This window comes from Trichosurus vulpecula, chromosome 7, assembly GCF_011100635.1.
Source record: "Trichosurus vulpecula isolate mTriVul1 chromosome 7, mTriVul1.pri, whole genome shotgun sequence".
In the NCBI taxonomy this organism is placed as follows: Eukaryota; Metazoa; Chordata; class Mammalia; order Diprotodontia; family Phalangeridae; genus Trichosurus; species Trichosurus vulpecula.
This window is the reverse complement of record NC_050579.1, coordinates 114796550-114819606: the sequence shown is the minus strand read 5'-3', so window position 1 is coordinate 114819606 and position 23057 is coordinate 114796550. Positions and strand designations below refer to the sequence as shown.

Below are 23057 nucleotides of genomic sequence, written 5' to 3'. Positions count from 1 at the left end.
AGCAGGTGAAAGGAATTAAAACTGCCAAATGTCTCTCCATAATTCAGTCTGATTCAATAAACATTTATTAAGTGCCTACTTTGTGCTAGACACTGTGTAAAGCACTGGGGTTACAAAAAGAGGCAAAAGACAGTCCCTGCCTTAAAGGAACTTACAATCTAATGGGTGAGACAAGCTCACAATGGTTATACCCTGGATTAGGAACAGTTTTAAGCCTCTTGCACTTAACTCAATTCAAAAGACCACTCATAATTGCCTATGTTTTCTCCAGATTTCAGTTCCTAGGACAATGGCTTCTTTGGGTTCCTGTAAGCTTTTTTTAATTATTTTTTTCAATAAGTATTCATTTACTTTTCTTCCTACCTTTCCCCCTCTCTTGAAAAAAAGAAAAAGAAACAAAAATGTAGTTAAGCAAAACCAATTCCTGAATTAGTCACATCCAAAATATATCTCATTCTGCATATTTAGTCCATCACCTCTTTGTCAAAGGGTAGGTAGTGTGGGGGAAATACTTTTTATTTATGGATTAATATTGTTTCAACCTAGCTTTATGTGGCTAGAAATTATTTAACCCAAGGGTGGGGAACCTGCGGTCTCAAGGCCTTTTTATTAAGGGCATTTGTTCTGTGAAGTTTCGATTCAGTCAAAGGATTGCACTTGAGGACCTAGAGAGCCACATGTGGCCTCAAGGCTACAGGTTCCCCACCCTTAGTCTAACCCAAAGCTTACAGTAGAGGTCAGAAAGCTGGAGATCTATGCCAGAAATGCTTGGGTCCACCCAAACCTTGTATTTAGGGTTTACCAAATTTGGCTTCACCCATTTTTATTGACCGTTCATACTTAACTGCTGATATACAATTTCAAGCAAAATGCCTTTATGCGGAAGTTCATGTGCTGGTTCCCTCATTTGAACTCTGTATGATGTAAATCTCACAGAGACTCAAGAGGGAGCTTCACCTTTTTCCAGCTCTCTCCTCTGCAGAACCAACAATAAAGTTCTTTCTAAAACTTTTTTGGGTTTTGGAATTTGTTCTTGACTTACAGTAGCATTCTTCATCATCAGCCCTCTGGAATCATGGTTGGTCATTGTGTTGGTCAGAGTAATAGAATATGACTGGGTGCAACACCAGTGGAATCATGTATGTCCTTATAGATGGAGTCAAGTCCATCTCATCTCTTTAGAATTCCATATTTTGGTGTTACCTTGCTTTTATTTGGCTAGAAACCTAGATTCTTCTGCTGCCACTGAAGAAAAGTTCCGGGTGTAGTGACAATGAGTTGTCTCACCTGGTGGTTGTTTTTGTTTTTTTGGGGTTTTTTTAGCATACAACAGTGCTGCCCTTTATATTAATCGAGATGAGGACATCGCATCATCAGTATCCCAGCAGGAGCTGTGGACTTGCTGCCGTGTGCACCTTTGCTGTTGGCTATATATTATGGTAAGGACTGTGCATGCTGTGTTTTCATATTGTATTAGATTTTGCACTGCTAAATTTGGGCACATATTTCATTATGGATATAATCACTAACAGATTCACACTGCGTGCCTCATTTGGTCCAAGACCTGGGCTTTGTCTAGTTTCCCCAGTTGCTTATATTTTTAGAAAATATATGCCAAACCTCACACAACAGGAATTTGTTGAACAATCCCATGTAAGCAGTGGTCTTTCCAAGGCTACATTTTTCAACCCTTTTTTCAAACTAAATGTTTTTCTTGGATTCTGGTTTTATTACTTAAGGCCTTTTTTTTTTTTTTTTTTTGCTTAGTGTTTGTGTGTGTATCTTTTTCCTTTTTCTCTTTTCCTTCCTTTCTTTTTTTTTTTTTTTTGATAAAGGAGTTGTTGTCCTATGAAACCAAAATGGGAAGAGGCTAATGATTTCTTCCTCCATAGCACTTTAAATCCTGTCTAATATAATTGAAAAAGTCTATTTCCCCGGTTTAGTTTAGAATCTATTCCAGAATTAATTTGTAAATGTAAATATATTTCATGATTTTTAAATACATCCTGGAACAGATTTTTTTTAATTACCCATGTAATCTTGGGGAATACTAGACCCTAACTAACTAGGGGATGCAAGACTTACCCGATAAAAAGGATTTTAGCTTCTTCAGCTTTCTTCAGAATATTTTGGGTCCACACGTAGTTCACCTTTTGCTCATGATCGAGACCTCTTTCTGACTCACATTTTCTGTTAATACTCCCCAGGAGGGCCTCTAGCACCTCCCTCTGCACTCTCTTGTTCTGAGGTCTAATTCACCATCTTTGAGCTTGAAGGTGTAGATAAAGTCCTTCCAGGTTCATCAGTGTTGTACTTTATCCCCAGCCAAAGAAGGTCACTGAAGCGTGTTCTCCTTCTATTGGAAAGTGAATTGGAAAGCTCTGGCTGTGCAAAGATTCAGTTCCTGCCAGCCCAGAAATACATGATAAAGCTGAGCACAATACTTCACATAGTTTAAAGGAGTGATCACATAATGCCCTAAATTTGAACAGAAGAGAGATTCACTGCCAGGACACCAGACAGTCAGCTCTTGGAGCAGCATTTCTTTTTTTTTTTTTTAATGGCCTGAGTAAGTTTATGGCCACTCCCAGTCAACGATCCCCATTTCCCCCCAAAAAACCACAGGCACTTATGCCCATATAAGAGTAATAAAATCTTCTGCTTTCTCTGGTTCATGGTTCATTGAAAGGATTAAGAAGGCTGTCTTTTTTTCCTTTTTTATTCTTTTCTTCATATAGTTGGCCTAATTACCCTGCCCTCTTCTGCCCCTCCTTTTTTTCCCTCCCTCTCTTCTTGAGTCAATCAACAGTATTTATTAAGCATTTACTATATGTCAGGCTCTGTGCTAGATGCTGAGGATACAAAGAAATAAGTCAAATAGCCCTTGCCCTCAAGAAGCTTGCATTCTATCAGGGATGAAGATATATGTATGAATGTATATATATATATATATATACACACACACATATGTATGTGTGTGTGTGTATATGTGCATATATATACATACATACATACGTATATATATATATCTTTTGGGGGAGGGGTTGGAAAGAAGGTGTGAGCAGTTAAAAGGATTAGAATCCTCAAACATCAAAAGACTTTTATTTCTCCTGAGTAACGGTCTCATAAATGAGGTGAAACTAAAAAATAATGAGATTTCAAACAAATTTTAAATCATCCCTCCAAGTCGGCATTCTCAAAGTTGTTGCCATGGGAGGCTATTGACCTACTCTAATGATGCTGCTGTTGGTGAAAACATTTTTTTTTATAAACTCCTTCTTGGGAACCAGTTTACAAGCCACACAAGAAAATTAATCTTATTACTTTGTAGCCATGTCTTTTATATGGATGGGAATGGAAATTTTTTACTCTGGGAACTTTGGCTGTATTTCTGCAAAGTCATTTATATGCTGTCAAATCATTTGCGTCCTGTTGGGCCCCAGAGGTTCAGGAACTCTGTTCTGATGTACTTTCCCGCCCTGTCTGTGTGACTATCTTAAACTATGCACCGAAGCCCATGGGAAATACCATGTATACTTCATTATAGACCCCCAAATCCCTTAGTAAAATGAAGCATCACTCACTCTTTTCAGGCCAACTGAGGTCTCTAGCCAGCTTTGCATATTCCTTAAGCCAGCCTGTATTTGTTTGGAACTTTTCTTTGCATTAGCCAGCTAGTTCTCTCAGGTTTGTCCTGTGAATGTTCTCAAAGTGTAGTTTTTCCTTTGGTATTCTGCCCCAGGCATTCATAGCAAAGCCAACAGCCAAACGATGTCCCACACATTGGAGGTCACATTATGTAAATCCAGGGATTTAATTGTTACCAAAAAGCTTCTAGCTTTCTCTCCCTCCCAGTTCATCTTGGGTGCCCACGAGCCCAACAACAACAGCCAGATTTTCCAGATATGAAATCCTTTAATGTCCTACCAGTGGTGTAACTGGAAAGTCTGGGACCTTCCGCCAAAATTTCAGAAAATTACCATATCCTTCGGTAATTGCAAAATAAATAGATCTTCCTTACTACTTAGGGATAACTTTACACCTAGGGAGAGGGGGAAAAGGAGGCCCCTGACTAGCACTGCTTTCTTTGCTCCTCTTTGCCATTAACTCTTTCTCCAGGCTGACCTGGGGCCCAAGAATATTTAACCCTCTGGGGGAAGGGAAGGGAAGAGAAGGGAATAAGCATTTATATAGCACCTACTATGTGCTATGTACACTATGCTAAATTTTTTTTTAAACAACTGCTTTCTCATTTGATCCTCACAACAACTTTGTGAGGTGAATGATACTCTCATCCCTATTTTTACAGTTGAGGAAACTGAGGGTCAGACAGCTATTCAGTATCTGAGATGAGATTTGAGCTCAGTTCTTCAGCTCTGCGGCCCAGGACTTTATCCACTGTACCACCAGCTGCCTCAGCAATCTAAGTAATTGATCTTCAGCAACTAATTCTTGTTTCTTTAGTGTATTTTGCTATAGCAGGTACTGAGTGCAAAGTGGTACTTTATGAGTCTATCTTTCTCCAGTCCATTCTTCTTACTGTGGCCAAAGTACCGTTCCTAAGGGTAGGGTCAGATCACTTCCCTGTCAAAAATTTGTCATGGTTTTCCATTGCCTCCCCGGTAAAAGAGACCTCTTAGCCAGGTGATGAAGGTTCACCACAGTCTTGTTCAACTTGCTTGGGAGGCAGCATGGTATGGTTGGATTAATTTGGATTAATAATAATAATAACAACAACAGCATTTGCATAGCACTTTTAAGGTTGGCAAACACTTTACAAATATTATCTCATTTTATCCTCATGCAAGCCTAAGTAGGACAGTGCTATTGTTATCCCCTTTTTACAGATGAGGAAACTGAGGCAGGCAGCAGTTAAGTGACTGGGTCAGAGTCACACAACTAGTAAGTATCTGAGGCCAGATTTGAGCTCAGGTCTTCCTGACTGTAGGCACAGTGTTCTATCCACTGCACCACCTAGCTGCCATTTAGCCCCGGACTTGGAGTCAGGAAGACCTAGCTTCAAATCCAGACTCAGACAGTTACTAGTCGTGTGACTCTGGGCAAGTCACATAACCTCTCTGGACCTCACTTTCCTCAGCTGTAAAATAAGGAGATTGGATTCAGATGGCCTCTAAGACCCTTCCCCACACACACACACCCCTCAAAATGTATGATTTTATGATCTTACTGTGTGGGACAAAAACTAAACCCAAAATTAAACTCAGAGGCTTCTCAAGTAGAAAGTAGAAATAGATTTTATTACGATCCCTCTGGAAAGGGAAGTCTCCAGAACCTATGGACAATTAGTAGGGAGAGGTGGGACCCAGAGGGCAGAACCCAGCCTTATACTCTAACATAAACAAGGCCCTGCCCCACCACCACTGGCCTTTGACTCTCATTGGTGGAGTTCAGGCTTACAATCTAAATGCAGAAATCTACTACCCCAGGTACAATTTAGCCAATACCAAACTCTTAAAGACCCTTTTTTCCCTTATTTGGTGAGGACATGGTTCAGGTGATTTTTTTGTAACTTGAAACTTAGGCCAGCTGTCAGTCAGAAGCCCTGAGCCATGCTGAAAGGTCACCCCACCCCATTCATTCCACTCAACTCACAGAAAGGCCAAGATCCAGATTCCATGAGAGGGCTTCACTATCCCACTCAATCCTTCCTCTCATTTGTTCATTGAAGGCCTCTTACATCAGTCATGGTACATCTGAATTCTTCCCCTTAACTATTGCCCCTTTAAGTAAATATGGGAAGGATTGATCAACGCATTGACAGATCAAAGGGGGGCAGTCCCCTTTGTAAATACAGATACAGAGGTCCAAAAGAAAACAACAATGCATTTGTCTCTTTAAGATTCAAAAAGTCTTTTCCTATGCAGCTGTCCAGCGGGGGACATCGTGAATGAAGTCCTCTGGTCCTTGGTATTTGTTCCAGCCATCTCCACAGCATCTCAGCATCTTCTTCTTGTCTTCTTGTAGGAACCAGCTTTCTTTCAATTCTCCTATAAAAGTTACCTTAGCACAATTTCAAACTACCATTTCTAATCCTTATACCCTAATCATTTTACATTTTCAAAATTGGAACTTTGACCAATTGTCCTGTTTAAGAAATTCACATCAGAACCCAGTTTCTTATATTTTACATTAACCCATTATTAATTTTCTCCCCAGGAGGATGAGATTTTGCTAAGGAATTAACAACAGGCTCCAGTACATACATAAATACATTAAATAATCAAGTTTTAACACAGTACAGATAACATCACAAACTTTTAGTCATGCCATGTTTCTTTGATGGCATTTACAAAATAAACCACAAGCCATTCTTTTAACATTATTAATTGTAATAAAACTTTAGACAAGTTTGATATTACCTAAATAATATCCTCAAAAGCCCTTGACCTAATTGTCTCCATACCCATTACCAAGAATTAAAGGATCCTAATTTGTACAAAACCACACACAGGAACACTAGTTCCAGTCCTATAGCAATCTAAGATGTTCCATAATCAATTATTTTAACAGATTTGTTACTGTACTTACAAAACCCTCTGATTATAGAAATTTGCCACCAAGAGATTAGGGACTTAGAGTAAGGGGACCATATTTTCCGCAGCTTCCTGTCAACTCCAGGCAGAAGTTATGTCAAATTGCAAGCTGTGTTGAGCCAGGCTTAGTGTGCCAAGTTTCAGTTAAGGGGATCAAGACAAGAGGGTCCCTCCTCAGCACATGGTGAACAGTTGCCCTCTTAACTTTACCATGAAATCATACCTGCAATTCATGCCTGCCCCACCGCCCCCCACAGGGCTGCTGACATCTTGGGTCAGTGGCTCAGACAGCCTTCCTTGATATTCACACCTGGAGTTAGACTCTAAAAAACAGTCAGTTAATAGTCCCATTAAGTCTTTGAATAGCAAGTTCCAATAATCAGTTTAAGATTTGACTATAATCTCACATTGCTTAAGGAACATCCTTAAAGCTAGCTCTAAATAGCTTGCATGCATTTCCTCCCTTTTTCATAAAATCTTCCCATTACGATCGTAAGGTATTGTTCTAATACATTTGCATCTGTCTCCCAAGCTTCTAATGAAATATACTTCAAGAATTAAACCACATAAATATGATTGATTCAAGCACTAATTTTATGTTTTAGGTCATGGAATGAACAGAAACATTTAATACTCTATAGTAATGCAAAAGTATTCTACAACTTATCTCTCTCTAAGAAACTTACATTGAAATTCTTTTCCCCAAACTGAAGATGTCTCTGATTTAGTTCCAGTAATTAATTACACCATTTGTATTAATACCTAATTGTCCTTATATCACTTTAAAACATTTAGGACCTTATTCCACATAGATACAATGTAACTTTAAATCTCAGCCTTAATCTATGGGGTAATGATTCAACCTTACATTTGTATCCTCATCTCACAAACTTCTTTTCCCTTTATCCAAATTATTCCCATTAATATTTAGACAGAATGTTATCTTTCATATGACTATACAAGAGTACCAATTTACCCATTTATTTGATTAAAAACAACAATATTTCACATATTTGCATTAATCCAATTTTCCATTTCTCCCCATAAAACTGTCTAGATCTGTGGGTATATACCTTTCCTTTCATCACTAACTACTCATTTTTGATTATAGAGACTTGCCACAAAAAAAAATCAGCATCATATCATCTCCCCCTGAGAGTGGGTTATTTTACATCAGATGGCAAGTTTCACTAATAAAAACTACCGAGGCCAACATTTCAAAATCTAATCTTATCCTAAATCAGTCGTGCTGACTTTAAAAAGCCAGGTTTAGAAGGTGGGGGCTGGCTTCTAACCCCTGCTGTTGTCCCTCTTTCAGTACAACTTAAATCCTAGTAACTGCTGTCCTTCCTCCCCCCACCCCCGAAAGCCTCTAGAAGCCACTATATAAGCACTAATTCCACAAATATGAGGTTCTCACCCAGAAACTCGGAAAATTCACAGTAGGTTCGAACTGCAACAAATTAGCTTACAAATGGAAATTCAGCAAGCCTTCTAAAAATTATACAAAAGATTTTACAAAACATTTTTTTGCAAAAGTATTTTCCTTTCTTTAAAAACAGTTTAAGGGGGCGGAGCCAAGATGGCAGCTGGAAAGCAGGGACTAGAATGAGCTCCCTGCTGAGCCCCTCCAAAAACCTATAAAAAATGGCTCTGAACCAATTCTAGAACTGCAGAAACCACAAAACAGCAGAAGGAAGCAGGGCTCCAGCCCAGGACAGCCTGGATGGTCTCTGGGTGAGGTCTTTCGAGCACAGAGCTGGAAGCTGCGAGCGGAGTGGAGCAGAGCAGAGCCCAGCGTGGGCGGCTTGGACCAACCAGACTAGGAGCCAGGTGGAGTGGGCCCTAGCGCCCTGAATCAGTGAGCTGCAGCAGTTACCAGACTTCTCAACCCACAAACACCAAAGACAACAGAGAAAGTTAGTAAGAAAAGCTGTGAGAGTGGAAGGAGTTCATGGTTTGGCTACCGCCCCTGGGGCAGCGGAGGTGATATAGCTACAGAACTACAGCTGCAGTTGCTTCTGGCCCCAGGCCCACCTGGTGGGAGTAATTAAGTGGCAGATCAGAGCAGGACTGAAGAGCCTGCTGAAGATCTAGGTCCAGTCCGGGTTGGGGGCTCTTAGGGAAGGAGGAGTGCTGGTGTGGCAGAGCTGGCGCATCCCCCCAGGCTTGGAACATAGTTCTCTTAACTCTACAAGCAGTCATACCCCGCTGAAAAACTCAAGGGTCGAGTTAGTTGACTGGGAACATGGCCAGGCAGTGAAAATGCACCCAGATTCATTCTCAGACTCTGGAATCTTTCTTTGGTAACAAAGAAGACCAAAACATACAGCAAGAAGAAGTCAACAAAGTCCAAGAGCCTACAACAAAAGCCTCCAAGAAAAACATGAACTGGTCTCAGGCCATGGAAGAGCTCAAAAAGGATTTGGAAAAGCAAGTTAGAGAAGTAGAGGAAAAATTGGGAAGAGAAATGAGAAGGATGAGAGAAAACCATGAAAAACAAGTCAATGACTTGCTAAAGGAGACCCAAAAAGACACTGAAGAAAACAACCTCTTAAAAAATAGACTAACTCAAATGGCAAAAGAGCTCCAAAAAGCCAATGAGGAGAAGAATGCCTTGAAAGGCAGAATTAGCCAAATGGAAAAGGAGGTCCAAAAGACCACTGAAGAAAATACTACCTTAAAAATTAGATTGGAGCAAGTGGAAGCTAGTGACTTGATGAAAAATCAAGATGTTATAAAACAGAACCAAAGGAATGAAAAAATGGAAGACAATGTGAAATATCTCATTGGAAAAACCACTGACCTGGAAAATAGATCCAGGAGAGAGAATTTAAAAATTATCTTGACTACCTGAAAGCCATGATCAAAAAAAGAACCTAGATATCATCTTTCAAGAAATTATCAAGGAGAACTGCCCTGATATTCTAGAGCCACAGGGCAAAATAGAAATTGAAAGAATCCACCAATCGCCTCCTCAAATAGATCCCAAAAAGAAAACTCCTAGGAATATTGTTGCCAAATTCCAGAGCTCCCAGATCAAGGAGAAAATATTGCAAGCAGCCAGAAAGAAACAATTTGAGTATTGTGGAAACACAATCAGAATAACCAAAGATCCAGGAGCTTCTACATTAAGAGATCGAAGGGCTTGGAATATGATATTCCGGAGGTCAGTGGAGCTAGGATTAAAACCAAGAATCACCTACCCAGCAAAACTGAGTATCATACTCCAAGGCAAAATATGGATTTTTAATAAAATAGAGGACTTTCAAGCTTTCTCAGTGAAAAGACCAGAGCTGAATAGAAAATTTGACTTTCAAACACAAGAATCAAGAGAAGCATGAAAAATTAATCAAGAAAAAGAACAAGAAAAAGAAATTGCAAGGGACTTACTAAAGTTGAACTGTTTTGTTTACATTCCTACATGGAAAGATGATGTGTATGATTCGTGAGACCTCAGTATTAGGGTAGCTGAAGGGAATATGCAAATGTGTGTGTGTGTGTGTATATATATATAAATATATATATATATATGTGTGTGTGTGTATGTGTGTGTGTGTGTGTGTGTGTATGTATATGTGAGTGTGTATGTATGTATATATGTATGTGGAGAGAGAGAGAGAGAGCGGGCACAGCGTGAGTTGAAGATGAAGGGAAGACATCTAAAAGAAATAAAATCAAATTAAGGGATGAGAGAGGAATATATTGAGAGAGGGAGATAGGGAGAGATAGAATGGGGTACATTATCTCGCATAAAAGTGGCAAGAAAAAGCAGTTCTGTAAGAGGAGAAGAGAAGGCAGATGAGGGGGAATGAGTGAATCTTGCTCTCATTTAATTTGACCTGAGGAGGGAATACCATACATACTCATTTGGGTATCTTACCCCACAGCAAAAAAGGAGGAAGAAGATAAAAAAAGGGGCGGAGGATGATAGAAGGGAGGGCAGATGGGGGTGGAGGTAATCAAAAACAAACACTTTCCAAAGGGGACAGGGTCAAGGGAGAAAATTCAATAAAGGGGGATAGGTTAGGAAGGAGCAAAATATAGTTAGTGTTTCACAACATGAGTATGGTGGAAGGGTTATACATAATGATACGCATGTGGCCTATGTTGAATTGCTTGACTTCTTAGGTAGGATGGGTGGGAAGAGAAGAGGGGAGAGAATTTGGAACTCAAAGTTTTAAAAACAGATGTTCAAAAACAACAACAAAAAAGTTTTTGCATGCAACTAGAAAATAAGATACACAGGCAATGGGGTGTAGAAATTTATCTTGCCCTACAAGAAAGGAAGGGAAAAGGGGATGGGAGGGGAGTGGGGTGACAGAAGGGAGGGATGATTGGGGAACAGGGCAACCAGAATATATGCCATCTTGCAGTGGGGGGGGCAGGTAGAAATGGGGAGAAAATTTGTAATTAAAACTCTTGTGAAAATCAATGCTGAAAACTAAATAAATAAAAATAAAAAAAAGTTTAAAATTTATCCTGATATTAAAAAGGATTATCACTAAACTTTCATGAAGAAAATCATTTGGACAACTCTAAAATGATATGTGTCTCTCTCCTCCTTAAAGCATAAATAACCTTTAAATGTTGGAATTTGTTCACAAATTCCCAAAGTGCCATCACAAATTAGTCTATAAACCTCCAGATTAACATACATAAATATATCTTTAGATGATACAGGCTTGAAAATCATGCCCTTATATTTTTCAAAGTATTATAACAACGCCATTCTTTGTTATTACAGAATTCCTAGATATCACAAAGTTTTACTTGCTTTTTATAATTCATCCAGATTTGAATTTGGCCCCTTCTTTCTCCAAGCCTCATTTTATACATACTGGCAATTAACAAAATGTCTAAGGATTTTGGGGTGGGGTGGGGTATGGTCAATTTCTTCCAAGTAAAAAATCCTTTAGACTCTTTAAAAAGTCCTCTAAAGTATTTATAATTTGAGAAAGGGTTTTTATCAATTGCCAAAGAGTCTAAGAATTATAAAAATCAATCCCTGATTGACCCACCCACAGTCTTCCAATGTGGGATGTGGGGGAGGAAGTGGCCAAGAGCCCATGGCAGCTAAAAGCCGCACATGGCCTCGATGCCACTTGGTCTCAAGCCATGCCCACCCCCCACTCAGATAATCTCAATCTCTCTTTTCCCATCTTGACTCAAACATTTCAAATAAATGAAAAAAAGTATTATACTTACCAAGCTTCTCTTTTCTCACCTGCTCTTACTTTGAAACAATTTAATCACATTCTAAACAGCCTACTGAATCTCTAAAGAGATCATCCCATCATCATACAGAAGATCCCCTTTACTTCTGCAGTTTTAAAACACTGTGCTTGATGTTAGATATACTGAGTCAATGCAAACACACAGATTTCCACACACACACACACACACACACACACACACACACACACACCACCCACCCCACCCCCCCCCACCCCCAGCTCTTTATCAGCCCTCTCTTCCTCTGGGCTGGTGGCTTTGACTCTGATTCCTTATCAGTTCTAAAATCTGCAGGCTTTTTACAATCCAACTTCTAGTCTAGTATTCCAACCTGGCCAGAGTCAGAACAAAAAATCTTAATAACATGAAACATTTTCTTAAACACACAGACAAGACATTGCACATGAACAATTTAGAATTCGAATTCAGACCCATCCCAAGCATTAAATTAAAAAAAATAACACATGCTTCACATCTCCCCTTGTGCCTAGAAACCTCCTTTCCGTGAAGCAGTGAAAGGCTTTGAAATGCGAATCAATCTACCCCTCCCTGAGAGAGAGAATTTTTACTATTCAAACTGTGCTGGTCTCTTGGTCCAGAAATCAGGGTGCCGAGGCTTAGAGTCTGAGAAGTCTTATTCAAGAGCCCCCCATTAGGGTCCCCCAAAATTCAAGTCACCAGGTCTCCCCAATATCTAGCCAGACTCAACCAACCCCTCCCTGAGAGAGAGAATTTTTACCATCTCCCAACACCAACTCTTTCACCTCTGGCAGCCAAGGGGCTCTGAATGCCACCAAACTCCCAAATCCCTTTTCCCTGGGACAACCCATCAGTACTTCTCCTCAAAGTACCAGGAGAATTCCATTCTCCCCACCTAGGTCAAATATTTTAAGAGTTCTTTTCCCCATTCCAAGCAAAGCTTATTTCTCAACTTGGAGCGCATTCATCCCAATCTTTAAGCCTACTCCCGAGAATATCAAATGATTTCTTTTTTGCTAGCTATTTCAGACTGTTCACAGGCTATAAATTTAACTGAAAGGTCATGGCCTCCCCTTCCCAAGTCAGAGACTCACTAATTTCACGCCTATCCCTATCTCTGCCGTCTCCCATTTGGGCCAAAGGCAAGTCATCTATCACTGCCATCCCTCTTTCGGGCAGAGCTCATCAGGAGAGGTTGCCCTCCTCCCACAGTCACCCGGGTGGTGCTCACCCAGTCCTGGCCTATCTCTGCCATCTCCCATTCAAGCTAGAGTAGCCGGGAACTCACAGGGTTCGTTCACCTTCCTCCACTCTGTATGCATACAACTTGCGTGACTGATCCGATTCCACGTGCTACCTTCAGCACTGGCACCGAGTGCACTTTTCATCTTTACCTTCACCTTTCACCTTCATCCCAGCCCAGGCTTTGCTAGTTCTTATTGCCTTACTTCTGCTTCTACTTTTTCTGAGTTCCTCTCTTCCAGATCTTTATCCACCCAGAATAAGTCCCCCTCACTGGGACCCAAGGGTCTGGAGAACTCTCTAGTGGGCACCCTGCCGAAAGGTCACAGTGGGGTGGTCTCCTTCTAAGGGGGAAATAAAACGCGGTTGGACCTCCAAACTGTGTGGGACAAAAACTAAACCCAAAATTAAACTCAGAGGCTTCTCAAGTAGAAAGTAGAAATAGATTTTATTACGATCCCACAGGAAAGGGCAGTCTCGGGAACAGATAGACAATCAGTAGGGAGAGGTGGGGCCCAGAGGGCAGAACCCAGCCTTATACTCTAATACAAACAAGACCCCGCCCCACCACCACTGGCCTTTGACTCTCATTAGTGGAGTTCAGGAGTTCATCCAAATGCAGAAATCTACTACCCCAGGTACAATTTAGCCAATGCCAAACTCTTAAAGACCCTTTTTTCCTTATTTGGTGAGGACATGGTTCAGGTGATTTTTTTGTAACTTGAAACTTAGGCCTAGCTGTCAGTCAGAAGCCCTGAGCCTTGCTGAAAGGTCCACCCTCCATTCATTCCACTCAACTCAGAAAGACTGAGATCCAGATTCCATGAGAGGGCTTCACCATCCCCCTCATTACCCTATTATCTTTTCTTGAATTTCTCTTCCCCTTCCCCAAAACAAATGCATCTACACAAAGATTATGTGTGTGTATATTATACACCATGCTATGTATTTTAACATACACACACACACACACACACACACACACACACAAACATACGTGTACAGAATATGCAGGTAGAACTACTTCTTCCAGATCCTTTATGTTATAATCCTGGAAACTGAAGGAGCCCTAAAACACCAACAAAGGTACACTGGTAACTCCTTCCATACACAACAGTTCAACTAATCCAACAAGAGATTCAAGCCAATTAATTCAATTCAACAGACACTGATTAAGTGCTTAATATGTATAAGGCAGTATGCTAGATCCTAGGGTCAGATGAAAAATGGCATAAAACCTGCCCTTAATGAATTTACAGGAGGATGGTACCCATTCACAAATAACTATAATTTAGAAGATAATTAAACATAATAAAGTATATAGAAGACAAACATTATGCATTAGAACTTCAAGGAGGAGGTGATCATTTCTACCTGAGGAGACAAGAAAAAGTATCATAGAGGAGGTGACACTCAAGTTGGACTTTTGAAGGCGAAATATTAGAAATAATGGAAGGTGTTGTCATTCTAGGCATAGAGGATTACAGGCAAAGAGAAGCACAAGCCACTGAGGGCAAGGCAGGATTAGAGTCCGATCTGACTGGAACCTAGAGAATGCAAAGTGAAGTACCAAGAATCAAGCTAGAGAGGATAGCAAAGAAAAATGTTGGGGGAAATGGACATTGAGCTCTGACAGCAGGAAGGCAACATCTGCTCTCTGTAGTCTTAATAGGAGAATCAGCCTCCTTTGTTACAACTTAGTTCAATTCAATAAACATTTTTTAAGTGCCTACTATGTGTCAAGCACTGTGTTAAGTGCTGGGGATACAAAAAGAGACAAAGATAGTCCCTGCCCTTAAGGAACTTATAACTGAATAGGGGAGACAACATGCAAATACATGCAAAGTAAACTGTATACAGGATAAATAACCGAGGGAAGGCACTAGGATTAAAGGGATAGAGGAAGGCTTCCTGTAGGAGGTAGGATTTTCGGTAGAATATAAAAGGAGCCCTAGCCTCTGGGCTGATGTTCTTAAGATAGGCTTTAAAATATGATTGTAATATTTTATTGGAAGGAGGGACAGCAAGAGAACCAGCTAAAACTTCTTAGTGGCTGAGCAATGTGCCTCTGGAAAATCTAATTACATGGATGACTTTCCTTGTGTGTATGTCTATATTTCCACTCTCCTGTGTTGTGTGTGTCCCTAGAAAAGGCTTTGATTGAGGACTTTGCTGTAGTCAATTGCCACCAACTCAGGAGAGTCAATTGTAAAATTTTCAGTATGAGCATTTTCACCTCAGATATTGGCAAATATTACAAAATCAGGACTTGATTTATTGTTTAGTTGACTGTCTAGACTTAGGAAAGTAATAGAGAGATGTCGGTAATGCAGATTTAAGTTAAAAGTGTTTTGTGTACATTCTTTTTTATCCCAGAGAGTCAGTTGTTACACATTTACCAGCACACCCCTGGCTGGGGTCCACAATACATAATTTGACCAGTTGGCCAAAAATAGCCGAGCCTGTTTTGTACAGCCCAAGAGCTAAGAATGGTTTTTACATTTTTAAGTACAACAAAAACTTTGTTTTAAAATGTGAGAACCATTCTTAGCTGAGGGACTTACAAAAACAGGTAGGTGGCCAAATTTGGCCTATAGTAAGCTACTTTGAGGTCAGTTGCTTCCTTGATAACCCCTTCTGAATCCTCTCTTATTCTCTCATAAGAGACTGTAGCCTGAGACATTGAACCTTGACAAGAAAAAGGATGTCTTCCAAACAGTAAAGGTCAATTTACGTTAGGAAAAAATTTCCAAAATATATTATCTGTACATTTACACATGTGCTATTTACTATGTGGAGACTGTGTATGGTTGTGGTGACCTCCGTGTTTTAAGAGAATCATTAACAGGCCAGACAATGTGTAAGGGAGTGCAAGTTGGGTAATGGGAAGTCTCATGATCCATAAGAATCCATTGATAGAACTGGAGGAAGCTGAACTAGAGCAAAGGACTTAGGGAACTGCCTTCAAATGCATGAAAAATTGTCATATTGAAGAACTCCTTGGCCCCAGACAGCAGAAGTAGCACCAATGACTACTAGTTACAGGGAAACAAGTTTCAGCTCAAAATAAGTGAGAATTTCCAAACAGTTGTCAAACTGGAGTTATCCAAAAAAAAAAAAATTAACGGGCTATACAACATGAGGTACTGAGTTCCCAGTCATGGGAGATTTTAAAGCTGAAACTGAATGACCACTTGCTAGGGCTGGGATAGGGTAGAGGGAATCCCTTTTGTTGGCGGAGAACAAACCCTAAAACCTGCAAAAGTTTTATTGTTTGTTATTCAGTCGTGTCTGACTCTTCATGACTGCATTTGAAGTTTTCTTGGCAAAGATATTGGAGTGGTTCTTGATTTCCTTCTCCAGCTTGTTTTATAGCTGAGGAAACTGGGGCAAACAGGGTTAAGTGACTTGCCCAGGGTCACACAACTAATAAGTGCTGCAGGACAGATTTGAACTCGGAAATATGTCTTCTTGACTCCAGGCCCTGTGCTCTATCCACTGTGCCACCTAGATGCTCCAAGAACTTCAGTCATTTGACAGCAGTTAGACATCTGAAAAAAGGTGTGACTCCCATCTTTCTAGTTTCTGTGAGGTTGCCATCCTATAGAGCTCAAATAAGATCCTAAGAATAGGTAGCTGGTAAGGTTGCTTGGAATGCCCGTCTGTGGGGAGATATAAAAATTCCAAAAAATGAGGCAAAGCCAAAACACAAGCTATTGGGGAACCCAAAACACAGGCTTTGGGCAGACCCGAAACAAGACCTGATTAAATGGACTCAAGAATTAAGTAGATCCAAAATATTCCTTGCAGCCATCTCTTGCTTCCTCAAGGGTCACTGTGTGTCATCAGTGTGACATTCTGGGTTTAAACAATATCTAGTCGCAAAGCAAGATTAAAATAACATAGTAATTAATAAGGTTTTCCAAACAATGCAGTATTTTCCCACACTGTTTATAGGGAAGTGGTTGAAATACAGGATCTCCAAAATCCATTCCAACTCAAATAGTTTATGTCAGCTCGGTGGCATGGTAATCAGAGCTCTGGACCTGGAGTCAAGAAGACCTAACTTCACATCTGGCCTCAAGCACTTACTAACTGTGTGACCCTAGGCAAGTCACTTGAACTGTGTTTCAGTCTGCCTCAGTTTCCTCAACTGAAAAATAAGGACAATAATAGTATCTACTTCCCAGAGTTGTGAGGACCAAAAGTAGGCAATTAATATGTCTTTATTTACTTCCTTGCTCCTCCTAAAACTGCCTTGCAAGAATCTGTGACTTTAGAGGCCTCTTGAATCTGTTAGTTCTTTAAAATTATGCTAACTTAAAAGGCTTCATTTTTGCCTAAAAATTGGAAGCCTAAATTAATAGATCATTATCCAAAGGACCTCTCTATAAACAAATGGATGAAAATTAGAAAACAGGGTACTTAGACTGTTAGAGAGTCTAGATCACCTTTGAGAAAAAGCATGGTAAAGTGGAAAGAGTACTGGATTTGGAGTCAGAAAGAGCTACATTCACATCCCACTTCTCACTTAAACTCTCTGAGCCTTAGTTTCATCTGTAAAAATGAGGTTATTAGTATTAATCCCTCAGTACCTGCCTAACAGAATGGTTATAATATGTATATAATCTTCTGTCATGTAGATGTGTATATAAAATAATGTTGTGTGTGTGTGTGTGTGTGTGTGTGTATAAAGTTCTTTTCAAACCTTAAAGCTTTTTGTCAGCTATCATATTTCTTCATCATCATCTACTCTGAGCCCTGCCCCCCGCTTTTTAAATAGATAAAGGAATAGGCCCAGAGGAGATGCAACGACTTTTCTAAGGTCACTCCCCTCTAGTGAGTAAGCCTGGACGAGAGAGCTTCTAATTTCTGATTTAGTGATTCAAAGCTCACATTACCTTCTTGCTATGTATAGTAAATAAAATATATGTATAGTAAACAGTGTGAAAAAGACATGCTCACTTGACAGGGGAGTGGACTATATTGCACAACATCCCATACAGAGGGAGACAGAGGCCTCAGAATATTGAAGCAAGGACATTTCTATGGAAGCTGCAATGAAAGGAGCAGGATGGGCCAGGGGAGCGACTCATCCTGTTGCACCATTTGGTAGCTAGCTCTTTTAACTAATTTTTCTTTCTAAGGAAGTGATAACCTCTATTATTTCTGTACTGCTGAAGCACTTTAAGTGTTGTCAGTGCCCTCCAAATTCCACACTGGGACAAAGCTCATTTCCCCATCCTAGTTATGGCTCTGACTAGAGCAATATTCTTCCTTTCCAGGAAACCTTACAACAAATGTTTTTCCCCAATAATAATCTAAAATAGTTTCATAGTAAAAGTGCAGTTTGAAATGTTAATTTGTATATACACATATACATATGTACTATGTACATACATACATAATACATATAAAAGCCAGGTAGAAAAAGTGCTGTACATGGAATCAAGAAGACCCAAGTTTGTATCCTGCCTCAGAAGTTTACTAACTGTGTGACAGTGGGCAAGTCACATAAGTGCTTTCAGCCTCAGTTTCCTCATCTGTAAAATAGAGATAATAATACCTCTTACTCCACAGTGTTTTTGTGGAAATCAAATGAGGTAATATGTGTGAAACACTTTGCACAACTTAATGCACTATATAAATATTAGTTATTAATTTACTGTAATCAAAATTATACATTTTATACCTTACTCTGCTCTCTATCTCTTGTTTATTCATAAATTGTTTGCCTACCCATAAGTCTGATATGAAATATGTTCCATGTTCTTCAAATTTTCTTGTAATATCTCTTTATATCAAGGTCATGTGTCCATTTTGGCCTGATCTTAATAAATGGTGTAGTCTATGCCCAGTCTCTGCCATAGTGCTTTCCAGTTTTCCCAAGAATTTTTACCAAATAATGAATTCTTATTCCAAAAACTTAACTCTTTACAAGTACAAGGTTACTATATTTGTGTGCTTCTGTAAATTATGTCTACTCTGTTTTATTGATCTACCTTTCTATTTCTTAGCCAGTACCAGATAGTTTGGGGTTTTTTTTTTGTTTGTTTCTTTTCACTGAATGTGGTGACTTTATTGATGGTACACAATACAGGACTCTAGCCTTCTCCCCCTTACTACAGGGGTGCTTTGGGACAAGGATGTGAATGGGATACGGATCCCCAGTACAGGAACATAGGCTCCCCAGTGGTGGACCTCCTTTTTTTGGCTGGGGATGAAGGTTCATGGCTTTCCACATTACTCCTGGGAGGCCATGTAGACCATGAGGTCTACTACACGGTTGCTATAACCATACTCATTGTCATACCAGGAAATGAGCTTGACAAAGTGGTCATTGAGGGCAATACCGGCGCTAGCATCAAAGGTAGAAGAGTGACTGTCACTGTTGAAGTCACAGGATACAACCTGGTCCTCTGTGTAGCCCAAGATGCCCTTCAAGGGTCCTTCTGATGCTTGTTTCACCACTTTCTTGATCTCGTCATATTTGGCAGGTTTCTCCAGGCAGCAGGTCAGATCCACAACAGATACATTGGGAGTAGGAACACAGAAGGCCATGCCTGTGAGCTTCCCATTCAGCTCAGGTATGACCTTGCCTACAGCCTTAGCAGCACCAGTGGAAGCAGGGATGATGTTCTGGGAAGCACCACGCCCATCACGCCACAGCTTACCAGAGGGGCCATCTACTGTCTTCTGGGTAGCAGTAATGGCATGGACTGCAGTCATGAGCCCTTCCATAATGCCAAAGTTGTCATGAATGACCTTGGCCAAGGGGGCCAAGCAGTTGGTAGTGCAGGAGGCATTACTGACAACCTTAAGGGAATTATCACGTTTCTCATGGTTCACTCCAATCACAAACATGGGGGCATCAGCAGAAGGGGCAGAGATGATGACCCTCTTGGCTCCACCCTTCAAGGGAGCCCCATCTTTTTCCATGGTGGTAAAGACTCCAGTGGACTCTACAACATACTCGGCTCCAGCATCTCCCCGCTTAATATTGGAGGGATCCCGCTCCTGGAAGATGGTAATGGCTTTTCCATTGATCACCAGCTTCTCATTCTCAGCCTTGGCAGTGCCCTTGAACTTGCCATGAGGGGAATCATATTGAAACATATAAACCATGTAGTTGAGGGTCAATGAAGGGGTCATTGATGGCCACGATGTCTACTCCACCTGAGGTGAATGCAGCCCTGGTCACCAGGTGCCCAATACGGCCAAATCCGTTGACTCTGACCTTCACCATCTTGTTTCAGGGATGCGACTGAAAACAGCAGATCCTGGCACCGAGCTTGGGAGAAAAGCCGAAAGCCAGTACCAGATAGTTTTAATAATTACTGCCTTATAATATAGTTTAAAATCTGGTATTACTAAACTTCCTTCCTTTACTTTTTTTTTTCATTTTTTACTTTGATATTCTTGACTTTTTGTTCTTCCAAACGAATTTTGTTATAATTTTTCTGATTCAGTAAAATAATTTTTGGTAATTTAATTGGGAATGGCATTGAATATGTAAATTACTTTAGATAAAATTGTCATTTTTACTATGTAAGCCTTGCCTACCCATGAACAATTAATATTTCTCCAGTTATTTAAATCTGATTTTTTATATATAAAGGTTTTTTTAAATAATTTTATTCATATGGTTCCTGGGTTTGTTTTAGCAGGTGTATTCCCAGATATTTTATACTGTCTAGAGCTATTTTAAATGGGGTATCTCTTAACTATCTCTTCTTGCAGGGTTTTGTTTGTGATATATAGGAATGCTAATGATTTATATGGATTTACTTTATATCCTGCTACTTTACTAAAATTATTAATTGTTTTAACTAACTTTTTAGTTGAACCTTTGGGATTTTCCAAGTACATCATCATATTGTCTGCAAAAAGATAGTTTTTTTTACCTCATTGCCTATTCTGATTCCTTCTATTTCTTTCTTCTCTTATTGCTGTTGCTAGGATTTCCAATACAGTATTGAATAATATTGGTGACGGTGGGCATCCTTGTTTCATTCAATTGGGAAAAAAATTTATAGGCAGTTTCTCAGATATAGATGTCATATCTCAGATACATAAAGAACTTTGTAAAATCTATGACTGTGAGTTATTCCCTAATTAATAAATGATCAGAGGATATATAAACAGGCAGTTTTCCAATGAAGAAATCAAAACAATTTATAGTCATATGAAGAAAATGCTCTAAATCATTGTTGATTAAAGAAATGCAAATTAAAACAACCTTGAGATATCATTTTCACCTATCAGATTGGCTAAAATGATTGAAGGAGAAAGTGACAGATGTTGGAGGGATATAGAAAAATTAGGCCACTAATTTACTGTTGGTGGAACTGTGAAGTGATCCAACCATTTTGGAAAACAATCTGGAATTATGCCCAAGAGTTATTAAACTACCTATACCCTTTGACCTGGCAATACCACTACTAGGTCTATTTCCAAAGATGATTAGGGAAAAGGAAGAAGAACCTATATGTTCTAAAATGTTTATAGCAGCTCTCTTTGTAGTGGCAGAGAACTAGAAATTGTGGGAATGCCCGCCAATTGGGAAATGGCTGAACAAATTGTGGTATATGATTGTGATGAATTACTACTGTGCTATAAGAAATGATAAGCAGATTGATTTTAGAAAAGCATGGATAGACTTGCATGAAATAATGAAGAGAGAAATGAGCAGAACCAAGAGAACATTGCATACAGTAACAGCAATATTGTTTTAAGAACAGCTTTGAGTGACTAAGTCATTTTGACTATTACAAATACCCAAATTAACCACAAAGGACATTTGAAAGAAGATTTTACATTCTACACACACACACACACATACACACACACGCACGCACGCACACACATTTGTATCTAATGGTAGCCATCAGGAGTGGGAGGGGGGGAGAAAAAAGAAAAAAAGAAATTTTTACATATTTAAAAGGATTAGCAAGTTGTACATAAGAGATTTGCAGTTTCATGTGCAATCATCTTTTTTTTATTATTCTACTGTGTAACAGAAATAATCGTTTTATTTCATAAATTAAAAATAAAATAAATAAAATTACCAAAAAAAACTAAGATAGTAAGTAACAGAGCTAGAATTCAAACTCAGGTCTTCTCATGCCCAGGTCAAGTACTCTTCCCAATAAATCATGCTGCAAGTGAACTTTTTAAAAAAATGTATTTGTCTTCTGAAAGACCGTTCTCTGTAAAACATCAAGGGTATTCTTATTTTATTGTTCCCCTTAATGAATCCTTAAGATACTTAAAGGTCATCTAGGTGGCAAGAGTACCAATCAGGAAGACCTGAATTCAAATGTGGCCTTAGACACACTAGCTGTGTGACCCTAAGCAGGTCACTTAACCCTTTTTACCTCAGTTTTCTCATCTGCAAAATAAGCTGGAGAAAGAAATGGCAAACAACCCCAGTATCTCTGCCAAGAAAATCCCACTTGTAGTCATGAAGAGCTGGACATGACTGAAATGACTGAACAGCAACAAAGATACTTAAAAGTAAAGCAGTCATGGTCACTCATGCTTGTATATCCTTATGCACACACTCACCTCTCTTCAAAAATAAAACCAAACAGGCAACAAAAGTATATGTTTCTCTTTTTTGAGTGTAAAACTCCAGAAATCCTATTTACAGGAGATTGGTGAGGGGAAAATAAATAGCTCTAAGATCCATGTTTGCTTTTTTCTGTGAATCTTTCATTGATGTGCCCCTCACAAAGAAAGCATCCTGTGCTTTCCTTCTTTTAGCCTAATATAAGCAGCCATCCCTGGGGAGAGACACATATATCCACTGACTGGTTTCCCTCAGGCTCCAGCCTCCTTGTCAGTACACTAGTCATTCCCTATGACTACTATTCATGGCTTTTCTTTTCAGTGGCTGTATTCTAAAGTTCAAGAGAGAGGCTCTGCAGAACACAGAGAAAAGAAATCAGCCCAGATCCATAGGAAACATCTGTTCTTAAGGGACTAAGTAGGCTGCCCTGAACAGTTAGAGTCTGTTCCAAGCCTGGTGGCTAAGGATATGTGCTT

At 39.7% G+C, this 23057-nt stretch overlaps 1 protein-coding gene and 1 pseudogene across 2 annotated transcripts in view; one reads left to right on the top strand and one right to left on the bottom strand.

Moving 5' to 3' along the window:
* Positions 1–23057, top strand: part of AIG1 (androgen induced 1) — a 330569-nt gene that overhangs the window by 274210 nt on the left and 33302 nt on the right. Inside the window, exon 4 of one of the 2 annotated variants that reach the window (XM_036766736.1) lies at positions 1324–1439. The exons of the other annotated variant lie outside the window; for it this stretch is intronic. Within the exon in view, the coding sequence (XP_036622631.1) occupies positions 1324–1439 (116 nt within the window). The remainder of the gene's footprint in view (positions 1–1323; positions 1440–23057) is intronic. 2 annotated transcript variants of the gene reach the window in all.
* LOC118856453 lies at positions 19198–20318 on the bottom strand (annotated as a pseudogene).